Genomic DNA, 19,769 nt, shown 5'->3' with positions numbered 1-19,769 from the left:
TAGTCACAGAGGAGCTGACACATCTAACATCTCTTCCCAGTAGAGCAGCTCACCTGCCTGATGGTGCACTACCCCCCAACCTGGCACATCCCAACCTGGCACATCCCGTCCTTGTGCGGCCCCTCTTCTTGCAGTCTGGTCTATACCTGCACAATCGCTCTGATGATGAACTCTGGCCTCTCATGGTGCACAAAAATCAGTCCAAAGCCCACCATAGAAATACGCATAAAAATACCTCCGTCACTCCAAGAAGAAAATCCGAGTTTTCAGAGAGGTCAGAGCAACAGGCTCACTTCAAGCCAGATGTTAAACGTCTCCCTCTCCAAGGACGCTGTTAAGATAATACATATAATTACATATAGTTGTACATAACACATACATCCCTAGCCCTTCATGTAGCCACCATCTATGAAGAGCTCCAACAAATCAACCACTAAGAAAGAGAAAACCACAATAAAAAGGGACAAAAAATTTGAACATTTTCCCAAGAAGGATGTGTGTGTCACCAACAAGCACCTGAAAAGAGGGTAGACAACGTTAGTCATCAGAGCAATGCAAATCAAGGTCAGGACGAGGGCCGGTTCTCTGCACGAGGATGCATGTGCAGAGAGGGGACAGCACCCGACACTGAACACCAGGAGTGGGCAGAGAAGAGGGAACCTTCTGGAAGGCCAGAGACGTCTGTCCAGGTGCGCGGTGGTGGCACCACCACACGCTGAGCAAAACTCAATGCTGTGGACTTGGAATATGTGCATTTCACTGGATGTGAATGTTAACTTGATAAAAAAAAATTAATTTTCTAGACAATGGAAGCCTGCCAGAGAGGATGGCTAATCAAATGGTGGCCCACCCACTTGGTAAACTGGCATAGACTTCAAAGACAATGAATTTGAATTATGTTAGCGGATGTGTGGGGTTTTTACAAAGTGTGGGTGCCCTAGCAGGAATTTGTGAACTGGGTCTCCTGAAGAGAACTCTGGGTGTGGCTGGTGCTGGGGGCTGGCCAGATGGGGCCCGGGGAGCTGATTGAGTAAGAGAGAGGAATTATGGGTGGTGCATGAAAACTAAGCGCTACAAGATTTTGTTTTACCAATTTAACAAAATATCTGTGCTGACCATTTGGGGCCGTGTGGCTGCAAAGAGTCTTGTCCTTCAACTTGACACTTATGTTTACAAAAATGAGCAGCAACTGATTTTTAAGCAGGAGTATAAACACCAGCGCCCAGGGTCAGGGGGACAGAGGATCCTTATCAATGAGCAGAAGTGGAAAAGCCACGGATGGCAGCACCCCAGCCCACCCACCACTGACCTCCTCTCCTGAGGAAGGAGCTCGGTCTCTGTTTACAAAGAAAAATACTCATGAGGAAGGAGCCAGATTTAGGAACCAAAGAAAGTTGACCTGGCTTGAGCTCTTAGGAGTTCATGGGATTGCAGAGTTTAAAAATAACACTTGTCCATAAGAAATAGTGTAAACACATAAACGGAAGTAATCATGTCTAGAGTATAAACACCTTGGGCAGGTATATAGAGGGGGGGGCCCAGCCCAGGAGGCTCCACACCTGAACCCCTCCCCTTGCACCTGCTCCTCTGACCTGCTCCACCCTCCACCCACCAGAACCATGACCTGCTGTGGCTGCTCTGGGGGCTGTGGCTCCAGCTGCTGTGTGCCTGTCTGCTGCTGCAAGCCCGTGTGCTGCTGTGTGCCGGCCTGTCCCTGCTCTAGCTGTGGGTCCTGCGGGGGCTCCAAGGGGGGCTGTGGGTCCTGTGGGGGTTCCAAGGGGGGCTGTGGGTCCTGTGGGGGCTCCAAGGGGGGATGTGGGTCCTGCGGGGGCTCCAAGGGGGGCTGTGGGTCCTGTGGGGGCTCCAAGGGGGGATGTGGGTCCTGTGGGGGCTCCAAGGGGGGCTGTGGCTCCTGCGGTGGCTCCAAGGGGGGCTGTGGGTCCTGCGGAGGCTCTAAGGGAGGCTGTGGCTCCTGTGGCTGCTCCCAGTCCTGCTGCTGCAAACCCTGCTGCTGTGAGTCCTGCTGCTGCAAACCCTGTTGCTCCCAGTCCTGCTGCTGCAAACCCTGCTGCTGTGAATCCAGCTGCTGCAAACCCTGCTGCTCCCAGTCCTGCTGCTGCAAACCCTGCTGCTCCCAGTCCTGCTGCTGCAAACCCTGCTGCTCCCAGTCCTGCTGCTGCAAACCCTGCTGCTGCCAGTCCAGCTGCTGCAAACCCTGCTGCTCCCAGTCCTGCTGCTGTGTCCCCGTTTGCTGCCAGTGCAAGGTGTGAGATGCTGGCCACAGGCCTCAGGTGGCCCTTGTACCCCTGTCTCTCCACTAGGCAGTGACAAGTGCTGCATCCTAGACCCAGAAAGCAGAGCTCTGGCTCCTGCAGATCTGAGCTCTCCTGGAATGGCCAGTGTGTTCTGAGCTCCTGGTGTATAACCCTGGGTCTATTGTCCTCTGGACTGCTGCAGCCTCGTGGCCAGACCTCAGGACTCAACTCATGAACAACCCCAGGGCCCTGTCCCCTCCGCCACCATTCCTGAGCTCACCAAGCCACTTGGTGCCTCCAGAGAGCTCACAGGGAGGATCCTGAGCTGGATGCCCTCTGATCTGGACCCTTGCCGACCCTCTCCTCACCCCCGCCCACTCCTAGCTTCCCCATGTCCCTCCTTCCCCAACCCGCTGTCTGAACTGGGATGGCCACTAATCTCTAGCTGGAGGACACTGAGGCATCAGTGCCCTGGGGTCCTCCCTGAGGGAACGGGGTCTCCAAGCCCTTCCCTTCCTTCTCTGTCAATGGTTCAGGTTCTTTGCTCAGTTGCTGGGATTCCCCCTTTGACAAGTGTTCAGTCTGGATCTCTAAATAAATACAATCTGTACCTCCCAGAAGTTTACTCTGTGAGTCTTTGTTTCAGCTTCTACATGATTAAAAACATGTAAAACTTTTACATAATTCCACTCCCATACTTTTGGGACCAACATCCCTAGCTCCACCGTGTTCCCTACTGTATGAGTTTGCTCAGTTGGCCTTAACAAAGCACCACAAACCCTGGCTTGAACCACAGATGCTCACTGTCCCCTGGTCCTGGAAGCCGAAGCCCGAGGTCCAGGTGTGGGGAGGCAGGGTCCCCCTGAAGCTTCTCGGCTTGTGTGTGGACAGCCATGCTCTCCCTGGGTCCTCACAGGGTCGTCTCTCTGTGTCCTGATGTCCACTCACTATAAGGACACCAGTCCTGTTGGGTCAGGGGCTCCCTGACCCAGAGCCGCGGCTGCCACAGCCTTATTTCCACAAAAGGCCCCACTCTGAGGCCCCAGACTCTGGACTTTGATGTGCAAGAACAGTCCTCCCAGGAGCTCATGTGTTGGGGGCTCATCGGGCAAGGCAGGCCAATGCTGGGGAGCAGGCTGCACAATTGGAGCCCCCGGGCCCGGCCCCGGGCCTGCTCTGAGGGCAGCAGGCCCAACAGCACCATGGCCGGAGTGCTCCACAACTCCACAACTCCACAACATGCACATTTCCAAATGTTCTGCTGAGTTCCACTTGTACGCAGCCTGCTGGGTAAGACAGGCTGACCAGACGCCAACCACAGCCCTCCCACAAGAAACACCTGCTAGATCACAGAATGATTTTTGGAAGGTCACCAGGGGGCTCCTCAGTGCCCAGGCCTGAGGGACTTTCGGATCCACAGGGGAAGGTGAACAAGTGCCGCTGGCCCCCCATAGGCCTGGCCAAGGGAAGCTGCGGGGACCAGTGCTGGCCAGGGGTGTGGTGGGAGAGCAGCCTCGAGGCTGGCCCTGCCAAGCGTCCCCTGAAAACTGGAGGCACATGGGACGTCTTGTCAAGGCAACCCAGGCTGGGACGCGCCAGGTGAGCAAGGATGCAAGCAAACAATCCAGAAGGAAAGTCACCTGCAATCAGATGTCAACGGACCCCACAGATGAAGTTCCCGGGAGCCCAAATCACAAATCACAAACCGCACACACAGGCCTGGTGGGAGAGGCAGCAGCCACCGGCAGGAGAGCCCACCCAGCAAAGGCCCCAGTCTCTGCAACGAGCACACATGGCACAGAAGAGGTGCTGCAGAAATCTCTAAAGAAATACCAGAGCCTCTGGAAGGGGAGCAGAGGAGAGCCCACAAACACGGCCACACACCCGGGACAGCGAACGCGGAAATTCTACAAACAAGAACTACACTAACTGAATTTCACAATTTGCCGGGTCTGGCTCGGCCAGATGAAAAGAGAGTCGGTGCCGGGGTGTGTAAACACCGATAGGTTATCTCTCCTTCCACACGGGAACACAGACACATAGGGACCCGCAGGCCGCCGGGCTGCCGGAGGGGGCAGAGGGAGCGAGGGGCGGGGGGTGGGGGGGGTCAACGTTCGAAGAGATAATGTGGGAGAATTTTTGAGTGTTTATGAGAAATGCTAACACTGAGATTTCTGGTTTGAAAACAGGATCTGTAGAAACACACACACACGGCACAGTAAAGCCGAGGAGAATCCGTCCTTCTGAGCAGACCCGACGCGGCATCTGCTTAGTCCTGGCACCGGCTGGGAGCAGTGACGCAGATGGGAAGAAAACACACAACAGTCTCGGTCTGGGCAGCTGACCCTCTATGGGGAGGGAGGGATGAAAGCAAGCGGGACCACTGAGTGACCCTCTATGGGGAGGGAGGGATGAAAGCAAGCGGGACCACTGAGTGACCCTCTATGGGGAGGGAGGGATGAGAGCAAGTGGGACCACTGAGTGACCCTCTATGGGGAGGGATGGATGAGAGCAAGCGGGACCACTGAGTGACCCTCTATGGGGAGGGACAGTCAAAACCAAGCGGGACCACTGAGTGACCCTCTATGGGGAGGGAGGGATGAGAGCAAGTGGGACCACTGAGTGACAGAGAGTGTTCCAAGGAGGACAATAAAACAGGGAAGTGGAAAGGACTTCCCAGAGGGAAGGTGGCCTGTGTTAAAGGGTGGACCTCCTGGCGAAGGTGTCCATCTGTCAACCAGGTCACAGCAAAGCAGTGAGCCGTCCAGTCCCCGGGCAGTGCTTTCTCGCCCAGCCAGCGCAAAGGCCCTGAGGTGGGAGGCTGCCGAGAGTGTGTGTGGGGGGGGGGGGATTCAGTGAGTGCATGCCTAAGGGGGGAACGGTCAGCACATCTCTCTCAGTTCTGGTCGGATTCAAAATGGCCAGGAAGGCCGGCAAGTTTGAAGCACACAACTAAAAGGTTAAAGACTCTGGGTGTGGACAGACTCTGCACCCCGTGGTTGAAGAACGGGCATCTGTAAGCCCGGACAGCTGTCCACTTACTCACGATGAGCCTAATCTCAGCACAGCCGCAGGGAATGTTCTCCATCCCCTGCAGGACTTTTGAAGACCAACATCAAAAAGATAGCTGGAAAAGCCCCACGTTTCTGGAAATTTAAAGGCATATCTCCCCATAATGCATAGATTAAAGAAGTAATTCCAGCAATTAGACAGCATTTAGAAAAGATTCTGTATCAAAACCAGGGAGACAGGCCCCAAAGTAGCAGAGACTTGAAGAGAATTTATAGCCGTACATGTTTACATGAGAACCCAGGCAAGGGGCCTTCTCACAGGATGTAGAAAGTGCAAGAGGAGGTCACCCGGAAAGCAGCGGTGGGAACAAGCGTCCCCTCCTGGCCCCACCGAGACCCTGCCGTCACCCCCACCCCAGCCGACGTCCCACCTGACCCCTGTGCCCCCTCCCCAGCCACCCACCCTTCGTCACAGGAAGGCCGCATGCAGAGGCCAGCTCGGAGGCCCGGGAGGTCGCCAGGCTCTGGGACACCCACGGAGCAGCTGACCTGGCCTCTCCCATAGCCGACCGTGCCCATGGCACTGGCCTGATTCTCTGAGGGTCCCAACTGGGTGCCAGGGCTCCAGAGATGAGTATACCATCCACCCACATCCCCGTCTTCACTCTGTAGCTGCAGAGAGGTGGGGTTCCTGCCCCTGTGGTTCTGGCCACTGGCCCCGGCCCTGCTTCTCCTGGGCCAACTGCCTGCATCCTGATGCTGCTGCTTGGCACCTGAGAACCTGCGTGGGTGTGCCAGCCTGCTCCCCCTGTGATAGGGAGGGCCCCAGCCCCAGAAACAGTGGGCAAATAACTCAGGCCAGATTAGCCAATCCACCCACCCCTGGGACTCTGGTGAGACCTCCCTGGAGAGGTACCTGGAAAGTCAGGGCAGGTTCTACACCAATGCAGGATCTAGAGACCCTCAGAGCTGGTGCTGGTGTGGCTTTCTGGGAATTAGCCAGGAAGGAAATTTACCCCAAGAGGAGGGATGTTCAAAGTACAGTGTCCCCCAAATTCATAAGTCAGAGTCCTACACCCTGGACCTCAGAATGGTACCACGGCTGGAGATCAGGCCTTTACAGAGGTGCTAGAGGTGACATGGGGTCACCAAGGTGGCCCTGATCCAGTGTGACCAGGGTCCTCACAACAAGAGGGGATCAGGACACAGACACTCACTGAGGGATGACCCAGTGAGGACCCAGGGAGAGCATAGCCGTCCACACACACACAGATTGGCCTCAGGAGGACCCGTCCTGTCTGAGCCTGGACCTCAGGGGTGGGGGGAGGGAGATCCAGATAGAGGACAGACAGAGCCAGAGTCAGAGAGACAGACAGAGACAAAGAGACAGAGGCAGAGAGACAGAGACAGAGAGAGATCCTCTGCATGGGGCCCAGGGCTGAGAGAGGGCGAGGCCAAGTCTTGCTTTCCCTCTAAACCCCCTGCATTATTTGACCTTTCAAATACAAACTTGCAAGATTTTTCCCCATTATTTACCTCATAACTGGGAGTTGGGACCTCCCGAGCACCTTCACTGCAGAGGCCCCCAGCCCTGGCGAGCAGCAGCTTCTCTCGGTGTCGGCAGGTTTACTTCCCAGCCCCGTGGAAGGTGGTCATGCGGGTTCGTCTCCATCTGGCCTGTTCCGCTCAGCCTCATGCCCCCAAGGACCGTCCACGTTGCTGCAAGTGGCAAGATTTCAATTACACTGAGTGTTGATAAAATGCTGGAGACAAACATCCAAACAGACATGTAGGCCATGGGCGACACGGGGATTGTCAGCCCTTCTCTGTTGCCGTCCACAGTCACCAAGGCAGCCACCCGCTGCCCCGGGCAGCAGGAGTCCAGGAAGGCAGGTCCACCACACCAGCAAGAAGTCCAGGAAGCCCAACTACAATCCTGGCCCCAAACAGCTTCGTCTGTAACTGTCAGTCGCCCTCACTGCTGTCCTGCGCTCTGGCCAGTCACACGGGGCACCCCGCTGCCAGGCAGCAGCCTCTGCCCCCTCAGGGCACAGCCGAGCCTCCCGACTCCAGAGTGAGTTGACCCCCTGGTCCCAGCCAGCTGCTGCCACGGGGCGGCCTGTTGGGATGAGGAGCACGCTGACCACCACGTACCTGCCCAGCCCAAGACCACCCTCTACAAGGGGCTCCCCACCGAGCCTTGTCCTCACTGCGGCTCCGGCCCTGCAGCCCCTCTCAGACCAAAAGCTCGCCCAAGACCTGCCCTGTGCAGACCCAGCAACACCATGGGTCCCAGGCCCCTGATGCTTTCACACGTGGGTGCAATTCACGTTCATCCTGGTTGCCACCTTCCCACACCCCTGCCCAGCCCACCGCCCTGTGGGTCCCACGACCCTAACCTCACGTCACCTCATCCGGCCAGACCTCATCCAGCCCTGCGCTGGCTGGGATGCATCTGCCAGCTTCTCCGAGGGCAGGCCAGATCGAAAACCAAAGCTGAATGGTTTGACACTCAACTGTTTGCCCCACAACATCTTGAGCTCCCAGCTCTAGGCAAAGAGGGAAATGCTCTGGCTCCACACGGTTGACTGACAGCGTCAGAGGGAGACCAGCCCAGCCCAGCAGCTGATGGCAAGAAAATCGTCACAGTCCCAGGACAATCAGCGGGGTGGGTTTCACAAGGGTCCTCACAACATCACTGGCCCAGGGGCCAGCCTTCCCCTGAGGATGCACAGACACAGGGACAGCCCCCCAACCGCGCCCCCCACTTGCCAGCTATGTATCCCCAGCTCTGTGCTTCATCTGTAAAGTGGGGTGCATGACGGCTGTGGGGATGAGCCCACAGTGACCACCTGCGGCATTGCAGGTGGTCTCAGGAAGGCGGCTGCCCTGACTGAGCAGGAGATCTCAACAAAGTGCTGCAAATCTCCCTAAACCTCCTTAAAGGTAGCCTGTGGCCTCATGGACGGTGCTAGAACGCCACCTCCAGGCAAAGCAGAGCTGTAGCAGCACTTCCTGAACTAGCCCATTGGTGTGCGAGCCCCTCCTCCAAACAGTCTCCTGTGGAGGAAGCAAAACAGGCTCTTCCCAGGCCCAGAGCCGGTGCCTCCCGAGGGGGTGGGGGCGGCAGGCAGGTGGGGTGGAGGTTGCGGGACTGCGCTATGCCCCTGAATGAAGGGATCCTGCCAGCGCACTGATTGATGCTTCGGAGCAATTAAGTGCAAATGCATGTCTCTGCAAACTCCACGACCTGGGCGGGGGCGTTGGAGCGGGGCAGGACAGAGCAGCAGAGGAGGGAATGCTCAGGCTTCCCAGCCAGACCCCTCCTGCCCTTGCAGCTGGAGCTACAAACCCTTTAGAAGCATGTCTGCCTGGAGCCTGTCCCCCAAAAGCCAAGATGGGGAGCAGGTCCAGGCCTGGCACACGCCCAGCTCAGCTGAGCACAGCTGAGTTATGGAAAGAGGGTCCCACTCTCTGCAGCAATCAAGCACTCCTGCCCCCCAGGCTCTGTCTCACTCTCCTTCCCCTAAGATGTTCCCTGATGGCCTGGGGTCCGGTCAGGGGGTCAGGGCAACCATGGGAGAGGACCTGACAGGAACCATGCAGGCCTCCAGCTGAGTCTCAACACCCCTGGCCTGTCTCCCCCGTGATGTGTGGACCAGGCACCAGCCAGTCAGGGCAAGACGCAGTGCTTCAAAGTCAAAGTGCAAAACCACCCAGAAAAACAATGGATGTTTTTTTTTTTTTTTTTTTTTATAAATTAATTTTTATTGGTGTTCAATTTACCAACATACAGAATAACACCCAGTGCTCATCCCGTCAAGTGTCCCCCTCCGTGCCCGTCACCCATTCACCCCCACCCCCCGCCCTCCTCCCCTTCCACCACCCCTAGTTCGTTTCCCAGAGTTAGGAGTCTTTATGTTCTGTGTCCCTTTCTGATATCTCCCACACATTTCTTCTCCCTTCCCTTATATTCCCCTTCACTATTATTCATATTCCCCAAATGAATGAGAACATACACTGTTTGTCCTTCTCCGATTGACTTACTTCACTCAGCATAATACCCTCCAGTTCCATCCACGTTGAAGCAAATGGTGGGTATTTGTCGTTTCTAATGGCTGAGGAATAGTCCAACAATGGATGTTTTTAAATTTTAAGAAAACAAACAAAATTTCCCCGGGGGAGTGGCACAAACAGGAAGCAGAAGTGACCATGTGCCCACCATCTGACCCGACTTTCCCCAGCACTCAGGGTGTCCACCCCGCGAGCATCTCTCCTTCACGGTCCCCTTGCTATTTGTGATCTGCTGCCATCCATCTGGACTCTGTGTCCCCCCAGTCCCTCTGCTCTGTATGGCTCTTCCCATTCTCCTCTTTCTGGTGGACACAGGGCAGCTTCCAGAGAACTGCCTCTCCCGTGTGCCCAACCCCTCCTCCGGGCATCTGCTTATTCCCAATAGGCATGATGTTCAGGGACCTCTTGCAAAATGGATCTGGACCCATTGTCGGTGTTTCTCCTGGTCTTCAAGGAGGCTTGGGGGCCCTGAGAAGCAGCCATCCTGGCAGGACAGGGTGTGCTCTGCACGGCCAAGGTCAGGGTCCACCCACCCTATCCTCCTGACCCAACCACCCGAGAGAAAAGGGGGCAGATGGAATATATGGGCAAAAAGCTCCGTCCCAGTAAACCCTGTATCATCTTATGGTCCAGACCACCCTGCTGAGGGATACCAGACCCATGTCAGAGTGACCTGGAAGGGGAGTGGGCCATAGTACCCAGCATCTGTTTGGTCAAACCTTGGTCTAGACATTGCTGTGAAGGTATTTTGTAAATGTGATCAATATTTAAATCACTTGACTTCAAGTAAAACTGATCACCTTCATAATGTGGGTGGGCCTCATCCAATCAGGTGAAGGCTCTAAGAGGTTTCCTGAGAAGGAAGGAATCCCCTTTAGACAGTAACTTGGAGATCTTGCCTTGCCGGCCCTATACATTCTGGACTCACCAGGGCCCACTAGCATGTGAGTTAAGTCCTTCACACAAACCTCTTTACACACAGACACCCATCTGATCAGTTGTGTTTCTCGGGGTACAGGTGGAACCCTCTGGGCAGAGGTGGGCAGTGGCCTTGCTGGTCTCTCCTGGATTATAAGCGATGGTGGCGCACCACAGCGCAGCAGGGTTTGGTGAGAGCACCTGGAAGCTAGCCAAGACCCAAAGGATTCCTGACCACGTCTGAGACCCTTCACGACCCTCCAGAAATAGTCGTGGAGGGGGCACTGCTGTATTGGTCTGGAGTTTATTTTGAATAAAGGAAGGTTTCAAGACAGAAAACTTGTGTTTCACTATTATTGGGACATCATTTCTACTAAGGGATCTGAGCACTGTGACCCCAAGAAGTGAAGACTGGGGGATGCCTGGGTGGCTCAGCAATTGAGCATCTGCCTTCGGCTTAGAGCATGATCCTGGGATCCGGGATCGAGTCCCACATTGGGCTCCCTGCAGGGAGCCTGCTTCTCCTCTGCCTGTGTCTCTGCCTCTCTCTCTCTCTCTCTCTCTCTGTGTGTGTGTGTTTGTGTGTGTGTCTCAGGAATAAATAAATAAATCTTTAAAAAAAAGGGAAGACTGGTCCCCAATCACATGGTGCCCATAGCATCACCCCCGACCACTATCAAGGGTCCCGAACCCTTTTGTGTATGTGGGTTCACGTGTAACAGGATAGCGGAAATGGGCGCTGGCCAAGTTTTAGAATATTTGTTTAAAGTTCGTTTAAGAAAACATCAATACGGTGGTCAAAAGCACAGGTTTCCATTTACAAGACCCACAAGTCCTGGGGATGTGACCCACAGCACGGTGGCAATCGCTCACGATGCCGTGCTGTGTGTTGGAAAGTTGCAGAGAGTAGATCTGAACCGTTCTCAGTTCTCATCGCAATGAAGAAAATGTGCAAGAAGTAAATTCATTGTGGCGATTATTTCACAAGATATCCACGTATCAGATCACCCTGCCACACTATGAAACTTATAAATGTTATAAGTCAGTTATAGCTCAATGTACGGTGGGAGAAATAAAACTAAATTTTACAAGCAGGGATAATAAAAGCTTAACACTGAAAAAATAAATGATAAAATAAAAAATAAATAAAATAACATGACGTGTCATGGGCTTACACATGATGCTTTTTTTTTTTTTTAAGTCACTGCCTCCTCCTCCTCTCCACCCAAACCCTGGTAAAAAGGGTGTAATGGGGGACAGCTGGATTCTCATCAGCTTCTGTCATCGTCACTATGTGCCAATACCACCCATCATGTAGCTTCCAGAAAGTTCCACCATTCACTCATGAAGGACACAGAGAAAGGGAAACCAGTGTCTTGTTGTAATTGTGAAGATAGTGTTGGCTTTCTGGACACCCTGGTGGGGTGCTGGAGACCCCAGTTTGAGAAACACCAGGACAGTGGTGAGGATAGTGGGTTCTGGAGTCAGAGGCCTGGAGTCGAGCATCAGGCCCACCACCTGGACAGTGTGTGACCTTGGGGAATGGCATCATGGCCTCCCACTACAGGGTTATTGGGTCAAGGAGAAGCTGACTGAGACCCCAAAGCCATGAACCAGTCCACTCACTTTGAATCACAGATTAACAAGGAAAAGCAGCACCGCGACTGTCTGAGCGAACAAAACTACACTGTAAGCTGGTTGTAACCCATTGGCTAGAAGAGAGGTTTAAAATAACATCCCTGACATATTTTAGAGGGTGCCACATCCATGAAGAGGGGCAGGTAGCTATGGAGTTAGGGGTGACAAGTGCTGTGGGTTGCATGCACCCAAACCTGGGTCCCAAAGGGGCCTCGGCAGGGAGAGCAGAGGGCCACACACTGGGCAGAGGCCCCGGTTCCCACCAGATGTCCCCACTCACATGCTCCCCCGGACAAAGCCCCCCACCCCTCCCCCGGCCCCTCGCTGAGTCCTCTCCACCCTCCTCCTTACCTCCCTCTGAAGGCAACGCACCTGTCACCTCCCTCTCCATGCCGGCCCCACCCAGGCCCTTGGACATGGTTTTCTTCCTGACTCCGTATTGACTTGTGTCTGCCATCCTCCATCACGACGTAGAGAGACTCCAAGTGGAGCAGCGACCAGCCAAAGCTTGGGCATCTTCCTTGGTGCCTATTCAATCCATCACTACACATTACTGGGCCACTCACAGCCACAGCTTGGAGGACAGGCACGCGTTCGGTGAGACAGCTGTCCCTTCCTGGGGCTGCTGTCGCTGCTGGCTTAGGACAACCATGTGATCTCCCCCCCCCCCCCAACCCATGACTAGAGGCCAAATCCAACATCAAGGTGTGGGCAGGGCCGAGCTCCGGAGGCTCTGGGGGAGGACACTTCCTGCCTCTTCCACTCTTGGGGTTCCGGGCAGCCCTGTGTGGGCGGCCACATCGTCCTGTCTCTGCTCCGTGCTCATGTGGCCTCCTGTGTGTCTGTCTCTGCTCTTCCTATTCAGACACCCATCCTGTTGGATTAGGGCCCACCCTAGTGACGTCGGCTTCATTTGATTATATCCACAAAGACTTTTTCCAATTAAGGTCACGTTCCCAGGCGTCAGGGGTCAGGACTTAAGCATGCATTCTGGGGGACACAATTTAAGGCCATGCTTTGTCCCATCAGACTTTTTTGGGCTCCATTGTAACCACTTGTTAACACGCCGGCTGTGTTGTGTACTCTACTAGGCCACAGAGACTTGAAACCAGGCTGGGGTGGAGGCGGAGACGCAGCCCTGGGAGATGCACGGAGATGCACCGACAACCTCACAAAGCCAGCCCCCTGCGAGAACAGGAAAGCAGGTAGGAGCAGAGGGCCGTTTCTAATGGCTGAGTAATATTCCATTGTATACATAAACCACATCTTCTTTATCCATTCATCTTTCGATGGGCACCGAGGCTCCTTCCACAGTTTGGCTATTGTGGACATGGCTGCTAGAAACATCGGGGTGAATGGGTGACGGGCACGGAGGGGGACACTTGACGGGATGAGCACTGGGTGTTATTCTGTATGTTGGTAAATTGAACACCAATAAAAATTAATTTATAATAAAAAAAATAAAATAAAATAACGTATAAAATCAAAAAAAAAAAAAAAAAAGGAGCAGAGGGCCGGTGCGGTGTGAGGAGAGGCAGCAGTGGGGCGGGACCTGTTGCCATAGCTCCCAGCCCACTGCTGCGGGTGGCAAAAGTGCACACTCACACGTTTCAGGGGGGCAGAGAGGATGGATTGTAGGCAAAAGGCACAGAAAAATAGCTCTTCAAGGGACATCAGCCCAGATCAGGAAGCCCTGAGGGAACAGGCCAGACGAAGGTTTGCAGGGAGGCCCAGCGCTCCGCAGACCTTAGGTCGGCATCTCCTTTACATAAAGAACACGAAACGTAAACGTGAATGAATAGAACACAGCAGGCAACAAGTAGAGTCCCTCCTGAGAGAGACAGAGACAGAGAGACCGAGGGAGAGCGAGGGAAGGAGCCCACGCCCGTGGATCACGTGGCCGAAGGGTGCTGCCAGGGGAGCCCTGGAGGAGGCGAGTTGCAGACCAGGACCAGGGGGCCCCCCTCCTACCCAGGGGACTGGCTGGGGTGGTGGGCAGACCACAGCCAGGGCCAGGGGCCAGGGGTCTCCCGTGATCAGCAGCCACACTGTTCATACGAACGTGCACAAATGACTGTGGCTGAGCAGACGTCTATCAAGAACAAATTCCGAGGGGATAAAGCAGCCGAAACCCCATCCTCCGTGCCGCCTCACACGGGGGCCCCCGGAGTCCCCACCTGCGCCCCTGAAACACCTGCCACGCTGTTTCTGTTGACATCATACCCACGAGAATGAGGGGGCATCTCCACCGTGTTTGACGGGTGGGGGACGTCTGGACTTGAAACGCACCCTGTTTCAGCAGGAGGGGAACTGGCAGGCGACTCTCCACGGAATAGCAGCAGAGACAGGCTGGGGCCATGGCTGAGGCTGCGTCCCCTGGGAAAGCCCCCGGGGCCACCTCGGGGTAAGCGAACCAAGGTGCCTCCACACCGTGGGCAGTGGTGCTTTAAAGACAAAAACCACAGGGATGCCTGGGTGGCTCAGCAGATGGGCGCCTGCCTTCGGCACAGGTCCTGATCCTGGTATCGGGGATCGAGTCCCGCGCGGGCTCCCTGCGGGGAGCCTGCTTCTCTCTCTGCCTGTGTCTCTGCCTCTCTTTCTCAGTCTGTCTCTCTCATGAATAAATAAATAAATCTTTAAAAAAATAAAAATAAAGACAAAACCGCAGGTGCACAACCAGAGCTTGGGTGTTCCAAGCTGCCCCTGGAATGTCCTTGGGGAGCCGCTCTGTGGTCTTGACCAGGGATGCTTGCCTGGCCTGGGGGCGGGGGGAGAGGAGCAGCTAAACGTGCAGAGGGACTATCCTCTTGCAAACTGCACAAGCCAAGCTGGGATCGCCCCTGGGCAGGGGTGAAGACCTCCCTGATGTCTGGTGCTGTGGGCTTGTCCTCGTGCTGGCCACAATCAAGAGGTGACTTTTTCCTGACTCACTCCCCTCAACTGGAAAAGAAGATGGCAGAAGCAGCCGGATTCAAGAACCCTTCCGCCCTGCACGTCTACACTGCACGTGGGACATTTCTCTGTCACACAGATGGGGTCTTGTCTCAGATTTCCTGTGCTAGGACCTTACAGAGCCATGTGATACAAAACAAAACTGGCCCAATTTTCTCCAAACAAATTTTTACTTTTTGAAAAATTTTGTTTATTTGAGAGAGAGAGAGAGAGAGAGAGAGAGAGAGCACAAGCTGGGCATGGGGGGGTGGAGGGAGCAGCAAAGGGAGAGAGAGAAGCAGACTCCCCGCTCAGCAGGGAGCCCAATGCAGAGCCCAAGCCCAGGACCCTAACAGCATGACCTCAGCCAAGGGCAGACACTTCACCTACTGAGCCACCCAAGTGCCCCCCAAATAAATTTTTAAAATTCAATGTGTCACATCCTGTAGCTTATCAATCCCCCAGGTCAGGCAGTGCATGTACGTGTGTAGGCAAGTGTATGGGCTGGGTGTGTGTGTGCTCATGAGAACAGTGGCAGGGACTCACACGACACTGTGATGGATCCTTTTCCCAGGGATCTCATTTCCAGACCTGCATCTGCCCTACCTGCCCCAGCTCATGGCTCATGGCCGGGACCCAGATCAGGCCTCCTGCAACACTTGGACGAGCACTGTACACCCTGCCTGAAGGTCGGGTCTCCTGCCTGTCTCTCACCACTGCCCTCCCTGCACCAACCCTCCCATGGTCCCACCAGCTGCAGGCCAATCCTTGAGACCAAAGCTCAGCACCTGAAGCCCCAGAAACCTGGCTTTGCTGCCTGCTTTGCTCAAGGTCTGCTCTCTGCCTGGGGTGCCCTTCTCTCTCACCCTCCAGAGGGTCCATCCTGACCCCAGTGAGCTGGGGAGCATCCTGGGCAGGACCTCAGAGTGTGTAAATGTCAGGCATGACCCAGCCAACTCAAGCCCCAAAAGCATACTGAGATCCCAAGGATGGGAAGGCGGGATCCACATGCACTGTCCACGCACGCTTGGGGCTCTTGGCAAGCCTCACTTTCCCCGCAGGGCTGGAACCATGACCATCCATGTGTACAAAGGAGCAGAACAAGGCAGGAGAGAACAAGTACTCAAGGGCCCACTCCTGGAAAGGAGCAGATCTGGTGTCCGGCTGAGGGCATCTGGCTCTGGATCCCCTGCCTTTGGCGGCTATCCTGTGTGGCTGATGGCCACAACCAGGGGAGAAACAAGCTGGAAAGGCAATGGGCAGCTGGAGGGGCTTCACCAGGCAGAGGCTGGGTCAGCTGTCATAAGAGGTGCAGGAGGTGCACCCCTTCCAGTCACCACCTCCACCCCTCCTCTCTGCACACTGGCTTCCTGGAAGGCCAGTCCACACACACCTGGAAGCCTCTGTGTCTCCGTGGAGAGTATAGGCCCCTCCCGCATAGCTCCTGGGTCTCTGGACCTGTGGACAGACAGTGTCCCCTCCATTCATGTCTAGAAGGGGTAAGGCAGCTCGAGGGAGCAGCGGCTCAATGGGATGAGATGCAAGAGAAGAGCAGGGGCCACACCAAGAGCTCAGGGTCAGAGATGAGTGGACAAGGGGCAATGGTCCTCACAGGGGGACCAGACAGGACCTGAGAGGACCAGCCTCCCCTGCCGCCATGGGAGCCTGCCTGACACATCTCTCCTTACGCGGCCGAGCCCTTAAGTGTGGAAACACTGCAGCTTGGGATGTTGCCAGTATTTGATGAAAACAATGAAAAGGATAAACATAGAAAGTGCATGTAAACAAATGTGTGGTTATTTGAAACAAACAAGGAAAACTTCAGAATTTCCCTGGAGAAAGTACAAATAGCAACAGGAAGTGACCATGTGACACCTGGGCAGGTATATAAGGACCCCCAGCCCCGGAGGCTCCACACCTGAACCCCTCCCCTCTGCACCTGCTCCTCTGACCTGCTCCACCCTCCACCCACCAGAACCATGACCTGCTGTGGCTGCTCTGGGGGCTGTGGCTCCAGCTGCTGTGTGCCTGTCTGCTGCTGCAAGCCCGTGTGCTGCTGTGTGCCGGCCTGTCCCTGCTCTAGCTGTGGGTCCTGCGGGGGCTCCAAGGGGGGCTGTGGGTCCTGTGGGGGCTCCAAGGGGGGCTGTGGGTCCTGTGGGGGCCCTAAGGGGGGCTGTGGGTCATCCTGCTGCCAGTCCAGCTGCTGCAAACCCTGCTGCTCCCAGTCCTGCTGCTGCAAACCCTGCTGCTGTGAGTCCAGCTGCTGCAAACCCTGCTGCTGCCAGTCCAGCTGCTGCAAACCCTGCTGCTGCCAGTCCAGCTGCTGTAAGCCCTGCTGCTGCCAGTCCTGCTGCTGCAAACCCTGCTGCTCCCAGTCCTGCTGCTGCAAACCCTGCTGCTCCCAGTCCTGCTGTTGCAAACCCTGCTGCTGCGAGTCCAGCTGCTGCAAACCCTGCTGCTGCCAGTCTAGCTGCTGTAAGCCCTGCTGCTCCCAGTCCAGCTGCTGTGTCCCCGTTTGCTGCCAGTGCAAGGTCTGAGATGCTGGCCACAGGCTCAGGTAATTCACTCAACTTCATATTTCCAGGATGCATCTTGGTCTGCCTGCTGTAGCCCTACAGCTGTAATGCCATCATACCCTCTGGAGTATTCTTCCTTCAGTCTCCTCAGCTGGGTGGTCAGTGTCGGGCTACAGATGACAGCAGATAGGGACAGCATCAACCTCACATCCATCACCTCCTAATGGAAAGCTGGCATTCCCCTCCTCCAGCACAACCTGGAAGTGAGTCCCATATTGGAGCCTCAAGCTCAATCAAGCCCCCTGGGACCCCTCAAACCAAGGCCTCCTGACCACCTGCAAGTCCTTGGTCACTTCTGCCATTTTTGTTGCATTTTTTGGTCCAAACCAAGCATTGTGAAATCCTGCAATAAACACACCATCTGCACAAGACACCTTCTCATGGTGCAGTTTTCTCTGGCTCCCTTCTAACAAGTGAAAGCCCCACCTATGCCTCTACCCTATCACCCCTCCCTGGAGTATCTTGCTCTGGCCTGCTCACCCCTGCAGGGGAGGGTATGTAGGACCCACTACAGGATCGTGAGGTGGGCAAACGGTTCCCTCAGATAATGAATTCAGTGAGGGCGCACCTGGGTGGTGCAGTTAAGCATCCAACTTTTGATTTTGGCTAGGTCATGATCTCAGGGTCCTGGGATGGAGCCTGGCATCAGGCTCCACACTCAGAGTGGAGTCTGCTTGTCCCTCTCCCTCCCCCTCCTTGCACGTGTTCTCTGTCTCTCTCTCTCTGTGTCTCTCTCTCTCTCTCTCTCAAATAAATAAATAAATAAATCTTTAAAAAAAGAATTTGGTAAAGTCATGCAGGGCTCAGGGGGAGCGTGTCTGAGGACATAGGCTTGGTAGTCAGCGCCAGAGGCTGCGTGACCCTTGGCAAGCAATGTGTCCTCCTGGTGTCTCGATTTCCTCATCTGTAAAAAGGAGTCAATAGGGGATCCCTGGGTGGCGCAGTGGTTTAGCGCCTGCCTTTGGCCCAGGGCGCGATCCTGGAGACCCGGGATCGAATCCCACGTTGGGCTCCCAGTGCATGGAGCCTGCTTTTCCCTCTGCCTATGTCTCTGCCTCTCTCTCTCTCTCTCTGTGTGACTATCATAAATAAATAAAAATTTTAAAAAAAGGAGTCAATAGTTCATACCTCGCAGCATTGAGGTAAAGGCTGAGTGTTCAGTCCATGCCAAGTGCACAGCGAACACCCTGGCCAGCATACCTGCTCACAAAGGGGCACAGACAGGAGAGGGGAGAGGGCTGAGGCCCAACACAGGAGCTCAATCCCTTCACTGGAAGCTAAAGAGCCAGCAGGTGATTGCAGGTGGGGGAGTGTCTAGGATTTCTGTAAGTTCATTCAGTGGGTGGGGGTCACCGGAAGCCTAAACTTGCAGGCAGAGCAGTGGAGCAAATAGATACTGAGGGGTATGGATCAGACAAAGGCCACGTAGGGATGAGGATGGGGCTCTGGGGAATCGAGTGGAGACTCAGTGCTAAGAGAGGGTATATTTGTTTCCAACTCCTGTGTAACGAACTACCACAAACTCTGAGGCTTAAAACAATACACATTTATTACCTCCATTTCCTAAGTTCTAGAGTCCAGGCACAGCAAAGCTGGGTCCTCTCCTCAGGCTGTCACAAGGCCAGCATGAGGGTCAGCCGCACATGGTTCCCTTCTGGAACCTCCAAGCCCACTAGGTGTTCCTTGTGATTGCAGGATTGAGGCCCCATTTCCTTGTGAGCTGTGTGCCCAAGGCCACTCTCATCCACTAGAGACCTCCCACGGTTCCTTGCACTGTGACCCCCATACACTTCACAACCTGGCTCTCTGGTTCCTTTCAGGCCAGCAGGAGGTGCATCTCTGACTTCTGTCTCCAGCATCTAGACTTCCCTTATAAAAGCTCCCTGATCAGGGCAGGCCCACCCAGCATAATCTCCTGTTTGATGAACTCAGCTAATTAGGAGCCTTGATCACATCTGTGAGCATCCCTTTTGCCATATCGCAGAACAAAACCACAAAGGTGATAACTCACCCTAACTGCAGCTCCATCTACACTCACAAGGAGGTTATATAAGGGCAAGGGTCACTGAGGGTCATTTTCTACTTCTGCCTGTCACAGGAGGAAAGACAAGTTTGGGGAGATGAGGACAGATCTCATTCACAGAATCCATAGGACCTCAAAACATCCCAAGTACAGTCAGATGAGCAGGCCTGGAGTTCAGGGCCTGAGTGCAGATCCAGAAGCTGCCAACCATGACAGTGGTAACAAAACCAGGAATGAGCAAAGCCAGATAACATCAGCTTAAGGTCGATTATAGGGTGTAGAGAAGAGCAGTTGAGGACAGAGCCCTGGGGAGCAGGAGCAACTGAGAACATGAAAGGTGAGA

At 54.9% G+C, this 19,769-nt stretch overlaps 2 protein-coding genes and 1 long non-coding RNA gene across 3 annotated transcripts; 2 read left to right on the top strand and 1 right to left on the bottom strand.

Annotated features, from left to right (window-relative positions):
* Positions 1-69: 69 nt before the first annotated feature.
* LOC129500251 (uncharacterized) lies at positions 70-12,522 on the bottom strand. Its single transcript, XR_008662521.1, has 3 exons — positions 12,269-12,522; positions 6,803-6,985; positions 70-331 (listed from the first exon to the last, which is right to left on the bottom strand). It is a non-coding gene; the product is annotated as an uncharacterized LOC129500251 (long non-coding RNA).
* On the top strand, positions 1,546-2,875 carry LOC129500213 (keratin-associated protein 5-4-like). The gene has a single exon (XM_055310393.1). The coding sequence runs from the start codon at positions 1,620-1,622 to the stop codon at positions 2,268-2,270; it is 651 nt and encodes a 216-aa protein (XP_055166368.1). The 5' UTR covers positions 1,546-1,619; the 3' UTR covers positions 2,271-2,875.
* A 4,208-nt stretch (positions 12,523-16,730) lies between the features above and the next one.
* Positions 16,731-17,774, top strand: LOC129500235 (keratin-associated protein 5-5-like). The gene has a single exon (XM_055310431.1). It carries the CDS (start codon positions 16,807-16,809, stop codon positions 17,362-17,364), a length of 558 nt encoding a protein of 185 aa, XP_055166406.1. The 5' UTR covers positions 16,731-16,806; the 3' UTR covers positions 17,365-17,774.
* The last annotated feature ends 1,995 nt before the right edge of the window (positions 17,775-19,769 follow it).

The sequence above is a fragment of the Nyctereutes procyonoides genome, unplaced genomic scaffold (assembly GCF_905146905.1).
Source record: "Nyctereutes procyonoides isolate TBG_1078 unplaced genomic scaffold, NYPRO_anot_genome, whole genome shotgun sequence".
Taxonomy (NCBI): Eukaryota; Metazoa; Chordata; class Mammalia; order Carnivora; family Canidae; genus Nyctereutes; species Nyctereutes procyonoides.
This window is presented reverse-complemented; position numbering and strand designations above follow the sequence as displayed.